The sequence below is a fragment of the Electrophorus electricus genome, chromosome 6 (assembly GCF_013358815.1).
Source record: "Electrophorus electricus isolate fEleEle1 chromosome 6, fEleEle1.pri, whole genome shotgun sequence".
NCBI classification, from domain to species: Eukaryota; Metazoa; Chordata; class Actinopteri; order Gymnotiformes; family Gymnotidae; genus Electrophorus; species Electrophorus electricus.
Genome location: NC_049540.1, coordinates 13,595,355 through 13,619,675, shown reverse-complemented (window position 1 = coordinate 13,619,675; position 24,321 = coordinate 13,595,355). Strand labels below are relative to the sequence as shown.

The following is a 24,321-nucleotide window of genomic DNA, read 5'->3' as shown; positions in this document are numbered from 1 at the left end:
TATCCACATAGAAAGGTTAGGGGGTTCAGGTGATTTTCACAACATAGTAATACATTTTTGGCCACAAGGTGAGCTATTGATAAATGTAAGCGTTGTCCTTTTTTTTTTTTTTGTAATATATACATCATCTAACAGTGTGAACCTTGGAGACTGAGGTATATTTACACTGGAGACAGCTGTGATCATTTCCAAGACCATTTTCCAATACCAATAGCATATTTAACAAAATTCCAATTTCTGCCTTGCATCTGGGGCAATACACCAAACAGATCATCATCAATTATAGGATCAAATTTGTGAAATTTTCCCAATTTGGAATTTAGATTGCTGTATACATAGGAGACAAGAGCTTTACAGCCTTGCATTTTATTATACCATGTAGGGAGAGAGAGAGGATATGCAGTAGCTGGCCACTTTGCACCTGCCAGTACTGAGAAAACGTGTATCAGGGAGCAGGAACCTTTCCCATAGCGGTTCAGAGGACATCAGTACACCTTCCTTGTTTAGATGACTAAAGGTCCCTTTGTACACCGGTGCCGTGCTATTCCATCTCTAAGCACTGACGGTAAGGACGGAGTTATAAAGTGGATTCGGGCTATAGAAAGTGCACAGTTACATTTCTTCCTGATATCCGTCCAGCGTTTACAGGAAAATTTAACAAGTGGATCGGAAATTGTTCGCTGTATATGATTCATGGTAAATGGCTTGGCCACTAAAGGAGCATCACCGATGCGGAGCTCCTCAGTCTGCCGCCATATGAGATATGCTTGCAATGACCACAATGCCCTGGCTGGATATGCACAGTCAAATAAACATATCCTTTATAGTATGGACTAAACAAAGTTTAAACTTAACTCTTTCTTTCATTCCACACAAGTCTGTCTACTGCTCTGTTGACTTCTCTGAAGACATACAGGTGCATATAACAAATATTTTGTAAGTGCTAGTAAAAATGTAGCATGTTACATACACATGTTCCAGGCGAGCCCAATGTGCAGGTAGGGGATGGGGATGGGTCAGGGGCATTTATATAGATGTGTTCTGTGTGTGTGTGTGTGTGTGTGTGTGTGTGTGTGTGTGTGTAGTGTGCCTCACAGAATGTGTGTCATGAGGTTTAGCTGTTCGTGTGGCCTATTGATCATTAGATATTTGCAAGCCGAGATAGATGAAAAACTTAATAGCATTCCCAGAGAAGGGAGGGTTGCTTACACACCCGGAGGCAAGCAGCCCTTGCTTCTGCCTGAAAGACTGATGAGCGGCCTGATCGATCATCCGGAGATCTGTTTCCTCGCTCCTGGCCCTCTCCTGGATAGTCTCCCTCCCCTCAAGGCCCTCTTCTGGACACTTTCACCCCACTCCAGACCCTCTCCTGGACAGCACACTCTCTCCCCACTCCATATCCTCTCCTGGACAGCACACTCTCTCCCCACTCCAGACCCTCTCCTGGACAGCACACTCTCTCCCCACTCTAGACCCTCTCCTGGACAGCACACTCTCTCCCCACTCTAGACCCTCTCCTGGACAGCACACTCTCTCCCAACTCCAGACCCTCTCCTGGACAGCACACTCTCTCCCCACTCCAGACCCTCTCCTGGACAGCACACTCTCTCCCCACTCTAGACCCTCTCCTGGACAGCACACTCTCTCCCAACTCCAGACCCTCTCCTGGACAGCACACTCTCTCCCCACTCTAGACCCTCTCCTGGACAGCACACTCTCTCCCCACTCCAGACCCTCTCCTGGACAGCACACTCTCTCCCCACTCCAGACCCTCTCCTGGACAGCACACTCTCTCCCCACTCTAGACCCTCTCCTGGACAGCACACTCTCTCCCCACTCCATAGGCTATGGCCCATGCCCATAGCCTGACGGGGCCAGACACACTGACCAAAAGCAGAGTGTTTGCCCTGCCTCCATTGCTTACCAGGAGAACTGCCGCCATCCATCACCAGAGAGTCTGCACCCTTCAGCCCCCGTTCAGATGACCTCACTGCCCTGTCCCGAAAGACCAGCACATCCTTCTCCTTGTTGTGGCGAAACAAATAGCTCGGTGTTTCACTTCAGGACCTTGCGGCACACATTGCAGACTCTGTTTGGGTGGAGGTGGTGGTGGAGGCTGATTATTGATTTGGAAAGGGGAAGCTCATTCCCAGATCACTGCACACACACACACACACACACACACACACACACACTCACTTGCGATCTTTCTCCCCCCACCCCCCACGTGTCCCTCTGTGTCTCTCCCTCTCTCTCTCGGCGCTCTCTGTCCTCACTCATGCCAGCTTTGGTATGTAGGCGGAAGGCGCTGTTCACTCTCTTCAGCTCTGCTCTCAGCACAGAGCCTCTTTGTCTACTGTGTCCACTGCGTCCCTACACCCAGCAAGCATTTCCCCCTAGCACCATTTCTGCAGCACTTTTTCTCTCTACAGTGTCAAGCGAGGTGTCGTTATACTTCTAGAACAGTCCTCAGCTGTGACTGCTTGGCGCCTGGGATTTTCAAAAATATGTGGCACAATGTGGCAAGGAGTGTGTGTGTGTGCATCTTCTACTCCCAGAATGACTGAGTGGTGCTTCTCGAGAATGCCAACAAACATAGAGGCAGGATTGAAATGCTGGTTTAGCAATCCCCTCTAGCCCAAGCACTTTAATTAATTATCATAATGCTGTAATTTTCAGTATAGAAAAGCACAATATGCATCAGTCAGCCTCAGTAAAAATGGCCTGCAATAATGCATCATAATACAAACTAGCCTCATTTCGCTAAAGCACAGATAAGGTCTCTGCGCCGTCCTTCAAAAGTCTCTGCTTTTCGGGAACTGGCCTCAGGTTAGCTGAGAATGTACAGGCTGGTTTGTATTGATCACTGTGGCTTTGTGGCTTAAGCCTCAGGTGCATATGACCCTCTCTCAGTCCTCCAGTAGGCTGCATATGTAAAGCAGTGCCTGATATTCGCCATGAGCTCAGCGAGCTGCATTTCCACGAGTCCTTCAGAAGTGCTCGTCACAGAAGGTAATGTAGCGCTGTGGAGCTCGGGCCACAGCAGCTAAGAGTTGGAGTGCTTCTGTTGCTTTTCTCAGTCCATCCCAAAGACAGCGCCCCGCCCACAAAACAACCAGACGCATACGTGTTCATCGGTAAGTCTTAACTGTGTTGCAGCACATCTCATGCTGTTATCGTGCCGAAAGAGTTTTGCAAGTGAATCTTCGAGGCATGGTTTGGACACCTTACCTGTGTCTTTCCCCCCAGCTCACAAGATATAGGTTTTTGGTTTTTTTGTCTCTTAAATTTGGAAAACAAAACAATTCTTTTAAACAATGTTTTTTCACATTTATTTTATTAATAAGTTATACAGAGTGGTTTACATGTGCAAAAAAACTGTTACTACACAGATACAGAAATGTTCATTTCTTGGGGTGCCTAACACTTTTCTTATACTTTAGATATTATACTTTATACTTTTCAATACTTTAGATTCCATTGCTATGTTTTCACCACAGTGCTTTCAGTAACCCGGACAGCTAATATTTGTTCACAGTATGTATTTCACAGATATGCCACACTGCCCTTTCTGCCTCTGTTTGTAAGGCCAATATAGCTGAGACGTGCTCAAGCATCCAGAGCACTCAGCACTGCTCTGGTCACCCTGGCCACCCACCACCATGTCCCGGCACATGAGAATCGGAAAATGCAACACGACTTCCTTTGTGATGTGCGGGGCTGAAGAACTCATTCGTTTGAAGAACTAATTTGTCGTCTCACTGGGAAGCAGCGACTACGCGGCTGTCGGTTTTTGGACTGATGTCGTGCTGGCGAACTCCTGAGGCCTTCGGTTCACTGATGAACGGCCAAGCGCGAGCCATCCAGCAGCAGCGCGGTGCGCGGGCGATCCACAGCCATGCTGCGGCCCGTTGCTCTCTCCCTGTGGCCTGTCCCTAAGACGGGGGCCAGGGCATGGCAGATGAGCCTGCCGTGGGGGTTAGTCATCGGGGGGAGGCTGACGTGGGCGCCCGTTCCCTGGCAGCCCTTCCTTCTGGGCAAAAGGGGTTTTGCCTGGAAAGACCTGAACCCGATTTGAAATGCCTGGGACAGTGTGTCCTTCATATAAATCACTTGGACCTGTCAATCTGTGCCTGTGATTCCATCAGTTAAATAGCCAATGCATCAACACAACACACTGAGGCGTTGCCCTATCAAGGCTATGATCTGTTTATGCATTCGCTCGTTTATCTCTGTTTATTCATCATAAGAACATTTCCAAAATGGCATTATGTGTAGATCCTAACCTAAGTAGCCCACACAAATGAGCTGTGTTTGTTTTGAACACTGCATCCTTCTGGATCTGAACAGAAGGATCTTAGGGAATGTCTCGAGATTGGGCTCTATAAATCTGGGCTCTACAAGATTAAGGGGGATGTGAGTCTGTGTCCTTCTTGACTGAAATCAACAGTAGGAAGCATCCATAAATGTGACAAGCAGACCTATTTTGACCAGTTCCATCGGGTGTCATCTTTAAAAGAGTTGCCTGTTCAACTTCAGAATGTGTTTTTCCTGTGGCAATAAGAGCAAGAAGCAAACCTGCGCAGTATTTAAGCCGAATTGTTTTCTGAGAAGCTTCACGTTTTCCTGCAGACATGTTCACGACGGTGAAACGCTCGCAGGTAAACAAAGCAGTCCTGACGTGAAATTTTTTAGTTTTACAGGAGTTAGCCTCCCTCCATCCACATGTGCTGTGGCGCCTTCAGCTCCGACCTAGCCAGGCTGTTTTTAGTTTTCGTTCCTATCTTCATGTGCAGCAATTGTTGCCGTGGCGATTATAGCAGACTCTTGCTGAATCCCTCTAATCATACTAGGGGCAGCTGCTTGTTATCCTAGGTGGTGTTGTCATGGAAACATGGATCCCCCTCTCCTCATCCGCAGGGCTTTTTGAGGGTAGTGTGGTAATCTTAACAGTTTTTTGGGGGCAGCTCAGTAAAAGCTTATGACTAGAAAAGCTATTGCTGAACAGTCCACATGCATTAAAGTGGTTCGTACAGAGTGGCTTCAGCTCCTGCAGAGCTATATACAGTCCACATGGATGATAGCACACAGCCATATCTGTCTATTTGTCTATCCCCCCCCCCTTCTCTCCTTCTCTCTCTCTCTCTCTCTCCCTTACCTTCTCTTTGCCCTCTGACTATGAGACTAAGTGATGCTGGAGATATAGAGGATCATGGTGTCAGCACCGCCCTCTCAAACACGCTGGAGTGGAGCCGCGGCGCTCGGCCTCGCCGTGAAGAGAGTCCATCCGTCCAGCCTCCCCCCCGGCTCGTTAGAAATTCTGCTAATTTCTCACACCTCTTTCATTGGATTCTGCAGAATTCCCCAATGGACATAACTGAGTTAAGATGATAAGTCTAAATAAGTAAATGGAAGTTTACAATGAAATCAGTTTTGTCTTCAGGTTTTAATTCAGATATTAGAGAGTTATTCATTGAGCAGAGCATGATGTTCAAAATACACACTGATACACTGAGTCAGTAAGATGAGTCTCCGCCTCAGGTACAGAATGAGCTGTGACTGGGACCTTTGTGGTTCTGCGTGCATGTATTTATATATTTATATGTGCATACATGTGTGTTTGCAATGCAGCTCTCCCCAGCTCCTGGTCCTGACTATTTGTCTAGCGGGTGGTGTGTGTGTGTGTGTGTGTGTGTGTGTGTGTGTGTGTGTGTGTGTGTGTGCTGACTGGCCTTTCAGATTTGCTTGGTTTATCTCCTTAGTTTTTTTAGTGAGCCTCTGCTTCCACAATAATATATCATTAGGATGAAAGCCTTTCAAGGTTATTATCACAGAAACGGCAGTCGGCAGGCCAATTCCAGCAAGCCGCCAGCGGATGGCGATGATGGTAGCTGCAGGGGGTACATTCTGTTAGCTGAATTACAGTTAGTTAGATGTGTTTCTGTGTATGTGGCTGCTTGTGGTGTGTGTCTGTGGAGGGGTGTAAAGAATAATTGCAAATATTCCACATATTTTTGTGAGCATCAATGGCCTTACGGGAAATATGCCACTACTGCCTCAGCTTTAATCAAAAGGTTGCTCATTTTTGCTGGGTGATTCTGTGCCTTGAGCCACTGCTTTACACAAGGACTCTGTAACAGTCTCCACTGAGGCTACAAGGTTTTGCTGTCTCTTAACATCCCCACTACACGTATACATGCGCACACACACACACACACATACACACACGCACGCACGCACCCCCACACACACACCCACACACACACATACACATATACATGTACAAGCAAGTACATCCTTTTATATATATATATATATATATATATATATATATATATATATGTATATATGTGTATATGTGTGTATATATATATATATGTGTATATATATATAGTGTATTAAAAGGAATAACCATAGCACACAGTCAGGTATGGATTTTTAAATACAGAGAAATCTCAAAAGATTGTTTTTTTTCCTTCTGTGAGAGACTCTTTCAGAGAGTTAAACAGAGCAAAAAAGTGAACCACAGCAATCGAAGAGATGGCCCAACACGGCTTAAGCTTGTTAATAAGTAGAATTAAAATGCATTTCTCCTACTGAAACAATACATTTCCTCTTAAAGGATGAAAGACGAAATTGATGGAGGGTGTCCTCGTGCTGTTCTCGGTGTGGAGCGTGGTCACTCACAACAGCTCCGGCTGGATAACCAGATAGGACATTCTTCTCCCTACCCTCCAAGCAAGATGGAATTCTCTTTCCTTATTAGGAGGCAGGGAGAAAAAAAAATCAATCATTTGGGGACGGGCAGGTTGGAAGCCACAGCCGTTTAATGCTCGAGTTCATGGACGGCGCAGTCTGCTGAAAGCTTCCCTGTCCTAGGACCAGGCTTCCTTTGGTGCACTGACGCCTTAGCCACTGCAGGGGAAATGCTGAACTGATCTCCGCTCAGTGCAAAAGGGTTCATAAAATCAAATCAGTTCAAATAAATACAAAAATACAAGCGTTATGGTGCAATCGGTTTGAAAGCCTCGTTTTTTTTCGTCATTCATTTTTTTGCCTGATTTTATTTCTCTTAAACTCTTTTGGGGCGTGCGAGCAGATGTGCTGTGAGAGTGGATGTTAAAGAGCCGCCGTACGCTTGCTTAATAGCCTTAAGAGCCATTAGCAGCTCGTCAGAACCTAAACGGCTCCGCTGGCTTGCCGTACCGGTTTTGGGTAGTTAGGGGTGAGATCAGAGTGCTTTATCGTACCACATGCGTACAGCAGTGTACCACAAAAAGACTCTCGTCTCGTCTCAGGAGTTGCCTCCTGGGAAAATGATTTGTTTTGTTTATGAAGTGTGGAAACGTGTTTGTGTGTGTGCCTTGTTCGTCTTGGTGTTTACATGTTTACTGGAGTGTGCGCTAATTGGCCTGTCCCCCGTCTGTATTTTTCTGCGTGTCCTGCACTGCAGCTCGGGGGTGTGTGCGTGTAAAGTGGGAGTGTTTGGAGACAGGTGTGATGACTGCCATCCAGGCTTCTACCACTTCAGCAGCGCAGGGTGTCAGCTATGCCAGTGCAACAATCACACCAGCCACTGCGACACACAGTCAGGTGAGTGTGTATGCGTGCACACACACGCTCGCTCTCTTTCACTCTCTTGCTCTCTCTCTCTCTCACTCACACACACCACACACACACTGGACATTATGCTTTCTTTGCCAAACGTTGATTACAGAAAACCTGAAGAGGGAAACCATACAGGGTTGGGGGTTGTGCCGCTAACCCTCTGCACGTTGCCCCAGGCTGCCAGTGGACATTGACTGATCAGTAGTTCTAGAGACCCTTCTCTGGAAGGATACACTGATCCTTCCGCGGTGCTGTACAAGAGCTGAGCTTGGCTTGGACCTGTGGGTGAATGCAGTGTTTGCACTCTGACAGCCTCCAGTCTGTTACATCCAGCCACTGGCCCAATGTCTGCGCCTCATTCACTCTGGGAATCCGTGCTATTTGACTGTCCTCCACAGAGATTTGAGCTCATATTGAAGATTAATCGAATCGTGTTCGCACCTCACCCCCACCCCCGTCTCCCTTACTCTACCAGTCTAGCAGCTCCCTCTGAGCACTCACACACACACACACACACACACACACGCGCGCGCACACGTGCGCGCGCACGCGCGCTAATCCATTCAGCAGGACTCACGACCAGCGCCAACAAATGCGCCCACCCACATTACTGCATCTGCGTTCGTCCAGGCGTGTGCTGCGAACCAGAGGGCTTGAGCACAGTGCAGATCCTGCACAGCATGGAGAACGATGAGATAAGAGAACACTGTCCACTTTCTCTTACACGAGCCAAAACAATCACCAATACATAAACGACTAAAACCGACATTTTCATTTGTGCACTTCCCATCATTCTCTCGCGTACATATCTATCGGCGTCTTCCCTGTGGACCTGGAGCTGCTCGTGAAGCACAGCCTGCCCTGCAGGTTTGTAGTAGAGGCCGAAAGGAGAGTGCAGTCTCTGGGTTTTACTGAACACACCGCAGTCAGCCGGAGTCTTTCCGGCTTTCTCGCCGTCTTTGTCTGTCTGTCTCTGTGGCTGGCTGAAAAACTTTGACTCTCTCTCTCTCACTCTGCCTGTCTTTCTGTCTTTAACTTTGTATCTTTTCTCTCTGTCTCACTTTCTTCTCTTTCACTGTCTTTCTCCTTCTTGCTGTCTCATCTTGTGCTCGCCCTCTCTCCCTCTCCCCCTCTCCCTCTCTCTTGCTCTTCCTATTGAGCCCTTACTATAAAACCTCTTAAAATGAACCTCCTTTGAAAAGCTAACGTGTGAATAAAGAAATTTCAGGGTCCCATTCCCATTAATATAGATGAGATATTTCAAGCCCCTCTAGAAGGGGTACTTGGAAAAAGACATCGTGGAGGTTAGGGATTAACTGGCCACTTTCTGGGCTGCAGGATTTGCGCTCTTTTTTTTCTTCATTTCCTTTCCCAAGTGTGTACCACACATCCTTAATATTTTAAATTCTGTTGAACAATATATTCCTGCCCAGTAATGTTCCAGTCAGTTAGAGCATAGAATATAACTCGCAGTGAAATACTGTGGAGATATTGAGTTTGATTTGACGCAAATTAACAAATGCAAATACAGATTTTGTCTCTGTGGTTTGGTGGCGGTGGCTTCTGGAAGTGCTGTTCGGATGCAGTGATTGCCAACATCCCTGAGCAGAGTGACACAGCGTGGAGTCACATTGTCCGGAATGATAGAACAGATCCCTCTGGCTCAGCCTGGCTCCGCCCTCTGTCCGCCTGCCCAGCCGCTCCTCGGCTCGACCTTGTGCAGGTCATGCGGGTGCTGTTACCCTGGTGCAGCACAATCCGAACTGTAATGAAAGAAGGACTCTGTGAGTGTGTGTGTGAGTGTGTGAGTGAGTGAGTGAGTGACAGAGAGTACCAGGCCTGGGCAGTGTGCCAGAAATACCAACTCTCAGGTTATGGGGCTCCCAAGCTGCCGTATTATGTTTTAATTTGCACATCATTGATTTCACAAGCAAGATTTTATAATAATAATGTCCAGCATGCAAGTTCCAGCAAGCTCATTTACTGAAATTTATGATGAGGCTTCTGATGAGGCAACTGGAGTACTGCTATGCTCTGTAGTCAGACCCTGCTACACCGAGTCCACAGTCCGACTGTGCCCCCAGACCCTGCTACACCGAGTCCACAGTCCGACTGTGCCCCCAGACCCTGCTACACCGAGTCCACAGTCCGACTGTGCCCCCAGACCCTGCTACACCGAGTCCACAGTCCGACTGTGCCCCCAGACCCTGCTACACCGAGTCCACAGTCCGACTGTGCCCCCAGACCCTGCTACACCGAGTCCACAGTCCGACTGTGCCCCCAGACCCTGCTACACCGAGTCCACAGTCCGACTGTGCCCCCAGACCCTGCTACACCGAGTCCACAGTCCGACTGTGCCCCCAGACCCTGCTACACCGAGTCCACAGTCCGACTGTGCCACCAGACCCTGCTACACTGAGTCCACAGTCCATTACACCGAGTCCACAGTCCATCTGTGCCCCCAGACCCTGCTACACCGAGTCCACAGTCCATCTGTGCCACCAGACCCTGCTACACCGAGTCCACAGTCCGACTGTGCCACCAGACCCTGCTACACCGAGTCCACAGTCCGACTGTGCCACCAGACCCTGCTACACCGAGTCCACAGTCCGACTGTGCCCCCAGACCCTGCTACACCGAGTCCACAGTCCATTACACCGAGTCCACAGTCCATCTGTGCCCCCAGACCCTGCTACACTGAGTCCACAGTCCATTACACCGAGTCCACAGTCCATCTGTGCCCCCAGACCCTGCTACACCGAGTCCACAGTCCATCTGTGCCCCCAGACCCTGCTACACCGAGTCCACAGTCCGACTGTGCCACCAGACCCTGCTACACCGAGTCCACAGTCCATCTGTGCCACCAGACCCTGCTACACCGAGTCCACAGTCCGACTGTGCCACCAGACCCTGCTACACCGAGTCCACAGTCCGACTGTGCCACCAGACCCTGCTACACCGAGTCCACAGTCCGACTGTGCCCCCAGACCCTGCTACACTGAGTCCACATTCCATTACACCGAGTCCACAGTCCATCTGTGCCCCCAGACCCTGCTACACCGAGTCCACAGTCCATTACACCGAGTCCACAGTCCATCTGTGCCCCCAGACCCTGCTACACTGAGTCCACAGTCCGACTGCGCTCAACACTCTCTGACTCTCTCCCCACCTGAGAGCTGGCCTGCACCTCACAGCACGCTGGCAAGCACAGGATGACTGCCTACCTCAGGTTTTCTGAGGATAGAAAAAGTCTTTCTGTGTGTTTCGTGTGTGCGTCTGTGTGTGTGTGCATGCACGTGTGGCTGTGTGTTTGTAATTACACCCGAACACCTCCCCTCATAATTAAACTCACAGCTATACAGACACCACATAACGCCTCACACTGTTTTAATAAAACGGTGACAGGGAAATCAGCGGTCGCTGCAGGCGAGGCCTTCCCCTTCTACTAATCAGTGCGTTTCCCCTTTAACCTAGTCTGACCTTAGCCATCACCAGTCCAACTGGTCTGAGAACAGTGCCATCTCTCTCTCTCTCTCTCTCTCACTCTGCTCACTGTGTGATACCTTTACACTCTGAGACAGAGGCCGCATTAGGCTGTTGGAGTACAGCAGGCACATCATACCCATTTGTGTTGGTCTTTCGTGTTGGTGACGGTGCACGCATGCACATGCAAGCTTGCTTCATGTCTCTTTAGTGCTTGGCTGTACATGCACACATGCACATACACAATCACACCCACCAACCTAGATCCATTTCCAAATGAGCATGCTCTGTCTTGTCCACCGTGTGTCTGTGCGTGTGCAGATCTCACCCTTCCCTGCTGCCCACCGCATCTCATGGGCCACGGGTCCCGAGCACTTCAGCCTTATTCCCACAGGAGCGAGGGCGGCTAACAGTCCCGCACTTTTTCTTCTCAGGACACGCTGCAGCGGGACGCGATGGTGCAACTGTGCTCAGACACAGGGCACTCTTTGATCTTCATCGCTGGGCTGCCAGCAAGGTCTCTCCTTGCCCCGCACAGATGAAATTATGCTTTTCATTTGATTTCCAAAGATCCTTTGATGTCCTGCTTTTGTGTCAACAATAGCCGAGGCAAAGGGAGTCTGTTTCATCTTCCCACGAGATCTAAGAAAGCCCAGGGTCAAGGGCAGCAGAGCAGCCACTCAGATCAAACTACCTGGTACCTGATGGACAAAAATGCATAGATAATAATCAGTAGAAAACTGGAAAACCGTTTCCACATATTTGCTTCCACTCATGTTACGGATGTATATTTCTATTTATAAAGGAAAAGTGAAACATTTTATCAGTTGTTTAGACTTTGGTTAGACTTGGTTAGACCCTCAACATGTGAAAATCACCCTGGAATTGTGTTAAATAACTGCTTTCCATGAAAATATCGAAGTGGAAATTGAGTGTGTGTTGATGCATATGGGCACGTCAGTCTGTTTGTCTTCCAGTATATCCTCCAGTATATTCTGCAGTATATTCTGTTTCATGCCATTAGTGGTTATACCTTGAATTTTGGGGTCACGGTAAAGCCCGATGGACAGGGGCTCAATGGCTATAGAAAATAAAAGTGGATTCAGGTTAGCCCTGATAGGGGAGTAGTGAAGAGGCAAATGTTGTGAGTGGATGAGTACAATAGTTTAACCCAAAAGACTAAAAAGCTTCTCTGCCTCTTGGGACATCAGAGCTGGTGTGCTGGTACCGGTAGACTTCTAAATGGTGGCAAATAATCTTTTGAGATTGAAGAATGAGTGCCTGTCTTTAATGACGCTTGTTTGGTCAAAGGAAATGACTGATGACTCTTTCTAAGTGCATGACAAGTAGTTTGAACAGAAGCTTAAATTCTGGATTTAGTATGTTAATTGGTCTATGGATGAACGAGATTGAGGATCTTTACTCTTATCGACATTCGTCTGTCTTAGATTTGGATGAAAATGTAGTACTTTCTATAAATCTGATTGCCCTTATAGTATAGAGACCAAAAGCTGGCTATGAAGAGTTTTTGCATTTTAAAACCATCTCAGTCCATCACTGAACACAATTCTCCCATAAATTACTCTCCCCAAAATCCTTCCTATGATCCCAAACTTTCTCCCTTCACACTCCGGAGACAAATACACAAACATGAAACAGTTCATAACAGCACACACCCCTCAGCACAAACAATCTCGTTCCACAGTTTGGTTTTTTTTAAATCTGTTTTCTTGATGGAGGGAATCGTCCCATCCTGACCAATCCTCTCTGTCATTCTCTTTATTTTCTTTCTTTCTCTTTCTCTCTCTCTTTTAATTTAGCTGTTGCTCAGAAGCTAGTGCTTCCATATCCCCTCTCGCCGTAGTCTGACTGGTCCATTTTTCCTAATTAGAAACGGCTGTATTGATGCCCAGGCGTGTCGGGTCAGTTGCATAACAACTAGAGGAATGCCATTTAGGTTGTGTGAGTGTGTGTGTGTGGGGGGGGGGGGTGTAGGTGTGTGTGTGTGTGTGTGTGTGTGTGGGGGGGGGGGGGGGGGGGGGTTTATGCTGTGTGCGTGTACCTGTGTCTACTTCTCCCTGTACAGCACATTACAGGGCTTCCAATTCCTCATTACACCGCTCCAATTTTTTTCACTACATTTCAGGGAACATTTCATACTTGCAATCACGTGTGCAGAAGCCTTGATTCCAAAGAGAAGTCCTCAGGAACTTTACAAACATACTTTGCGTCGTCTTCTCCTTTAGTCAGTGCGGCTGAGTGTTCAGCCTTTGATGGCAGTAAATATTATTCGCGTCCGTCCTGCAGTGCCCCGAAGCTGTCGCATGTCTCTGATTGAACTTCCTTCGCCAGTTCCTGCTGTTACCTCTTGTATGTTCTACGGTCACACACACTTGCTACGACTTTCTGTTTAACTTCCTCGTTCCTTTTGTTTTATTTAGCTGTGCTGCTAATGAGCTCTAACCTCCCACAACACTCCCCAACAGTTCCTAACCAACTCATTGGACCAAAGTGCTGCCATTCAGAACTTTGTTACTGTTTACTTAATTCTCATTCTCTCTCTCTCTCTCTCTCTCCCTCTCCCTCCCCCTTTTGTATCGCAGGCATATGTTTGAACTGCCAGGGCAATACCAGAGGTCCCAGCTGCGAGCAGTGCAAATACAACTTCTACCGGGAGCCGGGCTCTGGTCCCACCGACACCTGCCTGCCCTGCCCTTGCTCCAGTGTCACTTCCTCGGGAAGTTGCACGCTCGGTGAGTACTCCCTCCAGCCCACCCCAGCCTCCTGATCTCAGCTCTCATTAGCGTTAGCCTGGGAAGTTAGCTTAACATTTCGCTGCATTCACCAAGCGTATTGGGGGCTGCTACCACACAAACGCCGGTGGTGGGGGGAGCTGTAGTTCACGTCCGGTCCTAATTAAGCAACGACCTGAGGACCGGCTGGCGGACCCGGACCTGGGAGTGGCAGCGCCTGCGTCTGAGAAGGAGTATATTTTTGTGGGTACTCGACAGGTCCTCTCCAGGGCCTTCACCAGGTCGGAGGGCTATTTGTGTCTTTAGCGAGAAGCTAATGAAATGTGATTACAGGAAATGCGGGGAGGAGTTTGCGGGCTCGCTCAGTCTGGGCATACTCTCTCTCTCCCTTGTTCTTAGTGTCTCTTTCACTTCCTCTCTTTCTCAGTCTGTGTTTATTGTTTTTGCTATGTTTTTTCATGGGTGTTCAATTAACGGTGCGTTCTCTCTCTCTCTCTCTCTCTCTCTCTCTCTCTCTCTCTCACTTTCTCTCTTTCGCTGTCTTTCGCCACTCTTCTTTCTTCCTCGCTATCATGCTTTCTTGCTCATCTTGAGCTTTCTCTCTGTCTCTCTGCCTGTCTGCCTCTTTGTCCCTACCTCTCGTGTTCGCTGGCTCGCTCGCTTGCTCTCACTCTCCGAGTGCGTGGGGCTTGCTGACAACAAGGCTCTGGAACAGCTGGGTTCAGGTACAAGTCTGGGGGTGGAAATCTACCACGTAGGCCACTGAAAGAGCAGAGACTTGTACAGTGTGTTCATCCGTTCCCAGTCAAATTGAAACCGTGACAACAATTAGGAGAGTGGTGCTCTCACCTGGGTTATATGACTGTGTTGGGTTGATTTAATGATCTTCACACCTTTTTCATTTGGATTTATGAGTTGACGCTGGTGGTTGCTAACTGACAAAAATTATACACATACTGTATGTTTAAGTTATAAGATTCATAAATACACTCAAAGTTCAAGTGGGTGTTTGACTGTGATAATATAGATTATTAATGATCAGGTTTGTGAATTATCACTTTTTCTCACTTTGGTATCTTGACTCAACCAAATCTCACCTCTCGCCTGCGGAGTCTAGTGTATCCCGGGGATAAACTGCATAACTGCCTAACTGTCTGCTTCTGGTTCTGGCTCAGTGTTTTCAGTGTTTCAGAACAACCTTGTTTACACCAGAGATGTGGATGCTGTAATTTTAGCGTTGTGTTATTGTGTGCTAAGGTGTGCTGGGGTTGGGAAATATACACTAATTCCTCAGTAAAATTAAAAATAACTTACTTTGGAAATGTTTCTGTTGTAAATGAGAGAGCCAGTTATTTAAGAAAAACAAGTTTTTGAAGTATTGAATTGAGCGGTAACTTTAATTTAAATTAACTATTTAAATTAACAGTAAAAAATAATAATGTGTGTCTATAAACTAAAATGTAATTCTTATCAAAATTAAATGAATTAATTGGTTTCTCTTTCGGCTCACTTAATTGACAAGTTTCAAAAATGCACACATTATGAACTTGCCAAAATAAAATAATGTTATGTCTCTTTTAATTGTAATAGAGTAAAAATGAAAAGGTTGTAAAATGTAAATAACCAAATAAGGTACAAATACTCAAAAATGGTACTTGAGGTTCAATACTTGCTTCCTCTGGGGCCCAGTTACAGAGTACCAGAGTACCAATGCACATAAATTGCCTGCTAGAGTCTCTTTCTTCTGTAAGTCCTCATTGCCAAGGATACAAACCGTGGAAGGTAGTCTTCTAGGAGACTATGGTCAGTTTGGACTCCGGCTTGCTCCAAAGCACTGTGGCAGACTGTCTGGGTCCCATGCGATGTCCACCAGGTATTTATGTGTGCGTCTCCTGTCACGAGTGGAAAGCAGGAAACCTTGGAAAAGTTGTTGGGACAGTATTTCCTTCCACTGTGTTCATTACAATAGAATCTCCAAACTGAGAATGTATTTATTATAGCGGTCTAGTCAGAGTGAAAGTGCCTCTATTTTCGCAAACGTGTAGTGTTGTTTTCACTGAAATGTGAAACATCCGTGCACGGCCTGGCTGGGGCAGGAGATTAGATTGTGGGAAGAGGAGGAAGACATTACCCAGCTCATTAAACACCCAGATCCCCTGTTCATCCTCATGAGGAGAGGAGAGTGGAGAGAGGGAGGAGAGTTAGGAGGGAGGAGAGGGGAGAGAGGGAGGAGAGGGGATCCTCACAGGCAGCAGCCAAATGTGGGTCAGCATTGCTGAAACCCTTCCCCTGAACACCAACACTCCATCTGCACCCCTCTATAGCTCCTAGCATTCATAGCAGTTCCAAAACTAACCCTCTAGGTTAACCCGCAGTGTTTGGGCCTGGTTAAGGAAGTGCGTGTGTGCGTGTGTGCGCGTGTGCTCAAATGTTTGCTTCTGAAGCTTCTTTACACCATGTTACTGTGCTGTCCATTTGGCATACACAGCTAATTACACCCCATAATAGATCTTATTTGTTTGGAGTGAATAATTCATTATTGCTTGTTCATTAATGCCTGAATAATGTATTGTCTGTAAATGAGCTTGTCTTGTTGATTATGCAGAATCAATTTGCCCGTAGTAATAATAAGCCATTCTTCCCCTCATATTAATGTGAGTGTCATTCTGCTGAATGCCAGCCTGCCTCACAGAAAATTTGCAGCACTTATATTCAGCATTGTCACTGATTCAAAGGACTCTCTGGTAGACAAAACAGGCACACATGTACACCCTCACATTCACATATGCCTCCCCACACACACTCCCACACACACACACTGAAAGACACTTGTTTAATCAAATTTGAAAGGCAAGGATGAATCTGTTAGTAATTACATTTTAATCACATAGGCTGGGTTTTGTGACTTGTTATTTAAATCATTATAAATTGTTATTGGGAATTATTTATTGCTTTTTAAATATTCAATGAACGTTTCTCTGAATCAAATCTTTTTAATTTTCCTTTGATGGCACTTATTCTGTTTGGATTTTGGCTGTTCCGAACCATGTGACTTATCAGCTGAGTTTGCTGAGTGAGAAGAACTTTATAAATACAAAGTTAAAAAAAAAAAAGCTTCTCAACAAGTTCTCCATCCTTCTCTAGTGCTGTGCCCTTTCTGGAAATCCATCGCAAGTTTTTTTTTCTGTTTGTGTAATGGCTTTTTAAAAATATGTTTTGAAATTAAATGTAAGGCTTGTGATGAGAAAGGCATGGGTTTTTTGGGTGATGTTGCCTGTCTCGAGTGAGCTCACTGCCTGAGGAAGTGCTAAAGCGGGGTCGTCCGGAGGTTGTGTTGCGGCCCTGGATGGAGAGGTCACCAGGTTGAGGAATGTAAGCCGTTGTGTTCCAGCCTGCGGGATTATCCAGTACTTCTGTTTTTGTTTGTGGATTTTTTTTGGGGGTGGGGGGCGCTAGAGGCATAAATGTCTTGCACAGCGCCGAGCATAGATGTAGCCGGTATGCAGGTATTTCCTTTCAGGTGTGGTGAGATGTGAGAAAGAACAAAACAGTGAGGCATCTAGGGGATTCACCAGTGTATTCAGATCTGTAACAGAAACTGAAATATGAAAGAATGAGAGGAGAGCGTTTCTAGAGAACATTAAATAAAGACTAGCTCAAACCTCAGCCAGGAGCAGTTCCCTTCCAGGGAAGGGGGTTTGTTCACCCTTTACCATCGTCCCGACGCCCTGATAGAGCACCAGCCGAGTAGAGCCTCTGTTCCTGCCCACTCTGTTTATCAAGGGATCCCCCACCTGAGCAAGTCTCCTCCCTGCCTGATTTGAATATTCAGATTTGCCCTGGGCACACTGTTGGATAATGTAATTGACGGCCACAAAGCCGTTTCACTGTCGCTCGCTTGTCCTCTCGCAGCCCAGCAGAGGCATCAGGGGCGAGGGGGGGCCAGTGAAAGGGCAAGAATACAGGAACTAGCAGAGAAGGTGGAAATCGTGAGGTGTACTGTGCTGGCTGTGTCGGCGTGACCTTTTGTGATGGGGAGGTGACCTTTTTGGATTTGGTTTTTGTGCATCTCTGCGTGCGTGCGTTAATGGTGCCTAAATCACACACTGGATGAACAATGTTCTTAATGACAGACAAATTGAGCATCATGAGCACTGAACCTTGCCCTTCTTGGAAAAATATTTGTTTTCCCATTTTGTTTTGTTTTTGACATTTTTTTTTCAGTCTTGCTCAGCAGGTGTTACAACGCCCACTCTTCATACCTCTGCATGTATGTGCATGTTCATACAGAGAACTGTGTGTCATGGGTAAAGAGCTAGTAACTAAAGTGTTGGGTTGGTTTGTGTTTGTGTGTGTGTGTGTATGTGCATGTGCATGTATAGAGGTGTGCCAACAACCATGTGACATCCGCTTATGGCTAACTAACCAAAATCTTCCTCCATAGCTGATCCCTAAACCGGGACATGCCCACCACAACCGAGTCCTGTACACGTCTCTATACTCCTGCGTTTCTGCACATGGCATCTGCCGGCCAGAATTCCCTACACCGGCATCAGCCCCATTCCATTGCCACCGGCAACCACCCGCAGTTAAATGCTGTCATCTTGTTTACACGCCATCCACCGGCGTTTTCGTTACGGCAGCTCCAGGCACCTCCTTCCTGGCATGGGCACGGTGAGACACAAATGGACCCCGTCGTCCCAGCGCGTATCTGGGGGCGGTCGTTAGACTGATGATTACCTGAGCATCAGAAAGTTGACTTGATCGCCATGCGGCTCGTCTCCCGTTGAAGTCATTGCTTTAAATCCTGGCAGTGGATGTGCGCTGCGGCTGAGTGGTGGGAGGTGAGCAGCGGTCTTCTGGGCAACGATGGATTTCCCCTCCACTTGAGTGTTTCAGGGTAACTGTTATGTGCAACAGCAGCAGTGTATCATCTGTAGATCATGTTTGCTGAGTGTGTGTGTGTGTGTGTTGGGGGGGGTTATAACATGTATATTAACATTTATAACGTTATATTAACCACCCCCCACTCTTGGGCTCATCTCTTATACTTTACTTTGTCTGTGCGGCAGGTTGTAAAATTAATTTTTTCCCTTCACCCTGGAGCTACTTCTCTTGTTTGTTCTTTCCATCTCTCTTTCTAAAATCAGTGTGTCCGTTAAGTCTTTTGCGCGAGCTGTGTTTATGCCCTTTTAATGTTTTCCACCTCCTCTAGCTCACTGCTGTGTTCGGCTTGGCTCAATGCGTCTGGAACAATCACCATCTGTGTTTTATCTAAACGGGTGGGGGGAGTTGGAGGCAGTAAAGCGAGGCCGTAATCGATTGAGAGGCAATCCTGTTACAACTTCCACAGTTATCAGTCACTCTGGAGACTGGTGTAGAAAAATTCCTCCCTGTTAATGTGCTTCAGGAAGAGAAGGAGGAACTAATTTTTCAAGGCCTCACGAGCTCATGAAAGCGGCCAAATTCTAGTGCGGCGCGTTAAGTCGTGGATTACAAAATAAATGTTCAATTGTTAACTTTCCAAATTTCTGTCTCCAATAAAGCCAAGCACAGCCGCATGTCTTAATCTGATAATCCCTCTGATGCACAATCCCTCTCATGTACTGTAGTTAATCCCATCCTGTCACATCTTTGGTTCTTCCCAGAGTGCCTCACAAGCGCCGTGTCTGTTAAGGTGTTTTCGCCTGATGTTAGAATCACTGCCGTTACACTCATTCCCTCTCCCTGCAAAAATCACTATTCTGTTTCTTTGTATGGAGAAGATCTCATTTAAAGATCGCAGGATTTTCCTTGGAAACTTGACAAAAGGCTAAGAAAATTACTTGTCACTCAAAGATAATAGGTATGCGTGTCACATGGTAGTGATTATACCTAGGAAACTGGATTTACAAAGACAGATGTTCTGAAAAGTTGTCCTGACCCCTCCATACCGTGTACCCCCAACTCAAAAATTAATTAGAGTTAAGAACATAGTGCATCATTATTATTGTTAAAAATTAAATATACTCAGTGAAATTTGAACGTTTGTTTTCTTGCCTGTACATCTTTTGGTAGTTTTGTGTTTATCCACATAAAGCATGTGTCATGGAAATGAATAGGCCTTTATTCGTGTGCTCTTAATTAGAGAGGAGTAGTTGAGTGCTGTTTGACTCCAGTGAACCTGACTCAGTTTTTGTGACTTGGCACATCAGAAATACTTGTGGACTTTATAAACACTGACTTGGGACTTAAATGGTCTTGTGGGTCCATGACTTTGGATTCTGATATGCTCTGATGTGGTCAATACAAATTATTAATAGATAGTTAATAAGTTGAGGCTAAAAGACTGGGCATTCTTCCACAGTCTTGTGCTGCTAATGATAGTTGTATGCTCTGGTAAACTGGGTAGCTATTTTCTTTCTTATAATTTGTGCCCAGGTAATCATTGCTTGTGTTTTATGTTCAACTACATTTTTACTGCTTTTTGATGAACATTCTTTTTTCCTTTTGGGGGACGTGGGAAGGGGACGTGGGAGGGATGGGATATCGCTTTTATGGTGAAGTACTCCCGAGACCTTCCTTTCAAATGATACTTTGCTAAATTGTTCAGGGGTTATCACAACTAATGTGAAGCTGAGCTGACGGGAATGTGAATAGAACGATGGTAGTGGCATATTTTTGCCTTCCGCTTATGAACTTCCCTTCTGCCGTATTTTATTGTGGTCCTGCCACCTAGTGGCCCAGAAGCAAATTAAAAAGGTATTAACTAGACCAGAGAGGAAGTGTAACCCCCTTCTCCCTGCGCCCCGCAGACTCGTCCGGCCAGCCGGTGTGCGACCAGTGCCAGCCAGAGTACCAGGGCGCCAACTGCGAGCAGTGCCGCGATGGCTTCTACAACGCCGACAGCATCTGCGTGCCGTGCGACTGCAGCGGCAACGCAGCTCCGGCCTCCGCACCCCGCATCTGTCGCCCAGACACGGGCCTCTGCCTGAGCTGCAGCAACAGCACGACAGGGGCGCGCTGCGAACGCTGTGCGCCGGGCTTCCACGGGGACGCCCTCGCTCACAACTGCACTCCCACAGGTGAGCCGGGCTGCTTCGGTCAGTTAGGCGAGGCAGGCAGCGTATAGCAGGGTTCGAGCACTGCCCTCTACCCTGACGGCCAGCAAGAGAACAGTGCTGCTTGCATCTGTGGACCGAGGTGACCCTGATGTCCGCTGCTTTCAGATCAGAGCAGGACAGAGCATGCCATCCTTTCTAGCACAGTCAACTCTCAGCTATTAGTCCCTGCAGCACAATACAGCACAGAAGCCCGCCACCAAATTCTCACCAGTATGCAAACTGGGACCATTGAACCGTGAGCAAGTAGTGCAGGGTAGATTGGTGGGGGGGGATGAAAATTTGAATAATGCGAGGAATGGCGAGATTGTTTGTTGATTGCCTGCATGTTAGTACGCCGGCTTTACTCGGTTAGCACGGTAAGGCCAGCCAGGTATTACATTAAATGTCCTCAATACCCCTTTCAGCACTGTGCATGGTTAGGCATGACCACAGTTTTAACATATTCGTATATTGCCTGTATGGCAAATTTTACACTGTAAGACTTTCAACACAGAGCAGGATAAAAAAACAGGTTCCAGATTGAACCCATTATTGGTTCCTGTTTGAAGTGAGGAAGTGGTGGGCTCACGTCTTGCTAGAAGCAAAGCAGTGTGATCTGGTGAAATCTGTGTGACAGCAAACCGTGCAACTGTGTCCAGAGCATCTGTTCACTACATCACACACAGTTCATTCATTGCGTGCATCTCTCGCTCGCTCTCTCTCTCTCTCTCTCTCTCTCTCTCTCTCTCTCTCTCTCTCTCACACACACACACACACTCTACTCATTCTCTCCGTCTCCCCCTGCACAACTTTATAGCTTGCATGTTCATGTCCATGTTCATGTGCTTGTAATGATGAATGATGGTGATGGTGACAGCTGACTCTGTAAATCCCTGTTCCTGGATTTGACTGCCAAAGGAAAGCAGAAGTAATGCTTCTTTTTCTTCTACCAGTAGAAATGGCCCAGTGAAAATGTGCACTGCATACGTCATGTTTATCCGCGGATCTCTCTCTCTCTCTCCCCAGTCCTCCCCACTCCTGAGCACTCCTCCACCATGACTCCCAGCCCCAACGTCACGGAGCAGCTCTCCACCTCGCCTGCCACGCTCCTCTCCAGCCTGGCCACGACCAACTGCACGACCAGTCCGGGCCCCATGTCCACCAGCGTCACCTGGAGCCAGTTCAACGTCATCGTGCTGGCCGCGATCATCGTGGTGCTGCTGGCGCTCACGGGCTTGGCGGCGGGCACCTACGCCTACCGCGAGTACCAGAACCGCAAGCTCAGCGCGCCCTTCTGGACCATCGAGCTGAAGGAGGATAATATCAGCTTCAGCAGCTACCATGACAGCCTCCCCAACGCAGACGTCTCGGGCCTGCTCGAGGACGAGGCCAACGACGTGGCCCCCAGTGGCCAGCTGACCCTCAGCAGCTCGGGGAACTTGTACAAGGCGTGACAGGGGGAGCAGCTGTGGGGGGGGACCGATGCTTTTGGATTTCCAGGAAAAGTACACACAAACAGACACACGCACGCACGCCTAAAGATAAAAACAAATTCACAGAGATGAGAAGCACCCGTGTATATGTGTCCAGACAGCTGGGTGAACTCCACACTGTGGCCAGGCTCGAGTATCCAGGGCCTGCTGACTTGTGGAACAGAAGAGGCATGTCTGCATTACCAGATTCACTAATTTCAATAATGTCACAACAAAGGCATTCCCGCATATGCACGTCAAAGAGTAACATGACTCGGACTCACGGCAGCCTAAACATTTACAAGAGATGCTCAGACTTGGATGGATTTGCATTATGTGTCTTTGCTAAGTGGGGCTTGGCACCCATCCATGGACTTCCGATGGATTCTCAGCAAAGACGGAAAGAAAAACAAATGTATGGAATTATACGAACAGCTGTTCTCAGCCTAACCCAACAGATTTGGAGTCCCCACCCCTAACCTTACTTACTTGAGAGCATGTGAGCCTACATGCCGGCCTGTAGGGGGCAGTGTTTGAACAGCAACTGAAAACTCACTGCTGCACATAAGAGATGCATTGCACAAAGTCCTTAAGGGAGCCCAAAAAGGAGAAGACTTTCTCTTTGGCACAGCTGAGCATCACATGCCAACGCTGCATAGATTTTAAGAGTACAAAATTTTATTTAATTTATTTTCAGGTTCGCTTCAGTGAAATGTGGAGGCTGGCCAGCAGGTGGGTTGAGGCTGAGCTCCCCACGTGCTGTTTGCACCTCTCCTTGGCCATCGCAGCACTTTTTCGCAACCTGCGTCCACATCTGGAGACGGGCTCTGAGCAGAGCAAGGGGGAAAGACGTCCAGGGGGACTTCCGACCCAGACCTGGTTGTGCCTGGCCAGGGCTACACTCTCTGCCACCTGGGGAGCTAGGGAATGTGCGAGGAGCGAGCGATGCGGTGTGCAGGTGAAGGAAAACGAGGGAGCATGGTTGGCAGGGTGAACATAACCGAGGACGCGAGCACAAAGGGAAGGACTACAACAGCAGAGCTACCGAGCGGATAAGTGACTGACGAGAGATGGCAGAGTCAGTCCGGTTTGCCAAGTAATGGAAGCAGCATGTGTCCGACAGCCTGGCCTGAATGCTCTGCAGATACCTCCGTCATTTTTCCCTACTAGCTCTCCAATCACAGCCGGTCATCCCCCCGCCCCACCCCCACCCCTGCGCATGTGATGCAGTGTTCATACTTGTAAATTATGGATGTACAGAGAAACAGTTGTAAAGAGAGAAGCTGCTATTGTATAGGTACCAGAGGGAGATGCCAACATGGTCTCTCTCTCTCTCTCTCTCTCTCTCACTTTCTTTCACACACACACACACACACACACACACACACACACGCACACACAGTTATCTTTCAGTGACCAAAAAAGGCATTGTGGAGTTTGTATGGTCTTATGTCTTGTCTTAAATTACAGTTTGGGGTCCTTACTCCCAACAACGTGACTAACTCTGTGATTGATGTCAATAAAAATCCATTTTGACCTAATTTTCTGTGTACAGTGCCCACTTTACAACAGATACAAGATCAATGAGTTAGAACTACATTACCCGGACAGAAGTATTAGGACAAGTACTATGATGTAAACAAACATCATAAAGCCCAAAAGGTCAACTTTCCTGTATATTTCATGCTGACATGCAGGAGAGGCATTCACTTTTCCCATATTAACATACCAACATCTGTGTTTGTCATTCAGATCTATCCTCCTCTACTGCAGTCTTCCAGTTCTGTTAAGCTTTGCACATTTTGCCCATGGACTTGATTTGCATTATGATAGTTGCAATGAAACAGCACACGCTCAAGTTTGTCATGGTTGGCCTTCTACAATCGTCTGTTTCTGAAAGTGTATTAACGTGAAGCAGCTGTG

At 47.4% G+C, this 24,321-nt stretch overlaps 1 protein-coding gene and 1 long non-coding RNA gene across 2 annotated transcripts in view; one reads left to right on the top strand and one right to left on the bottom strand.

Moving 5' to 3' along the window:
- si:dkey-220k22.1 (multiple epidermal growth factor-like domains protein 9) overlaps nt 1-23,939 on the top strand; it is a 49,472-nt gene extending 25,533 nt beyond the window's left edge. Inside the window, exons 3-6 of the mRNA XM_035527369.1 lie at nt 7,454-7,593; nt 13,695-13,844; nt 20,639-20,908; nt 21,953-23,939. Of these exons, the coding sequence (XP_035383262.1) occupies nt 7,454-7,593; nt 13,695-13,844; nt 20,639-20,908; nt 21,953-22,380 (988 nt within the window). The 3' untranslated portion in view covers nt 22,381-23,939. The remainder of the gene's footprint in view (nt 1-7,453; nt 7,594-13,694; nt 13,845-20,638; nt 20,909-21,952) is intronic.
- Nucleotides 8,971-13,497, bottom strand: LOC113590936. Its single transcript, XR_003412147.2, has 3 exons — nt 13,154-13,497; nt 11,420-11,792; nt 8,971-9,371 (listed from the first exon to the last, which is right to left on the bottom strand). It is a non-coding gene; the product is annotated as an uncharacterized LOC113590936 (long non-coding RNA).
- Nucleotides 23,940-24,321: the final 382 nt, after the last annotated feature.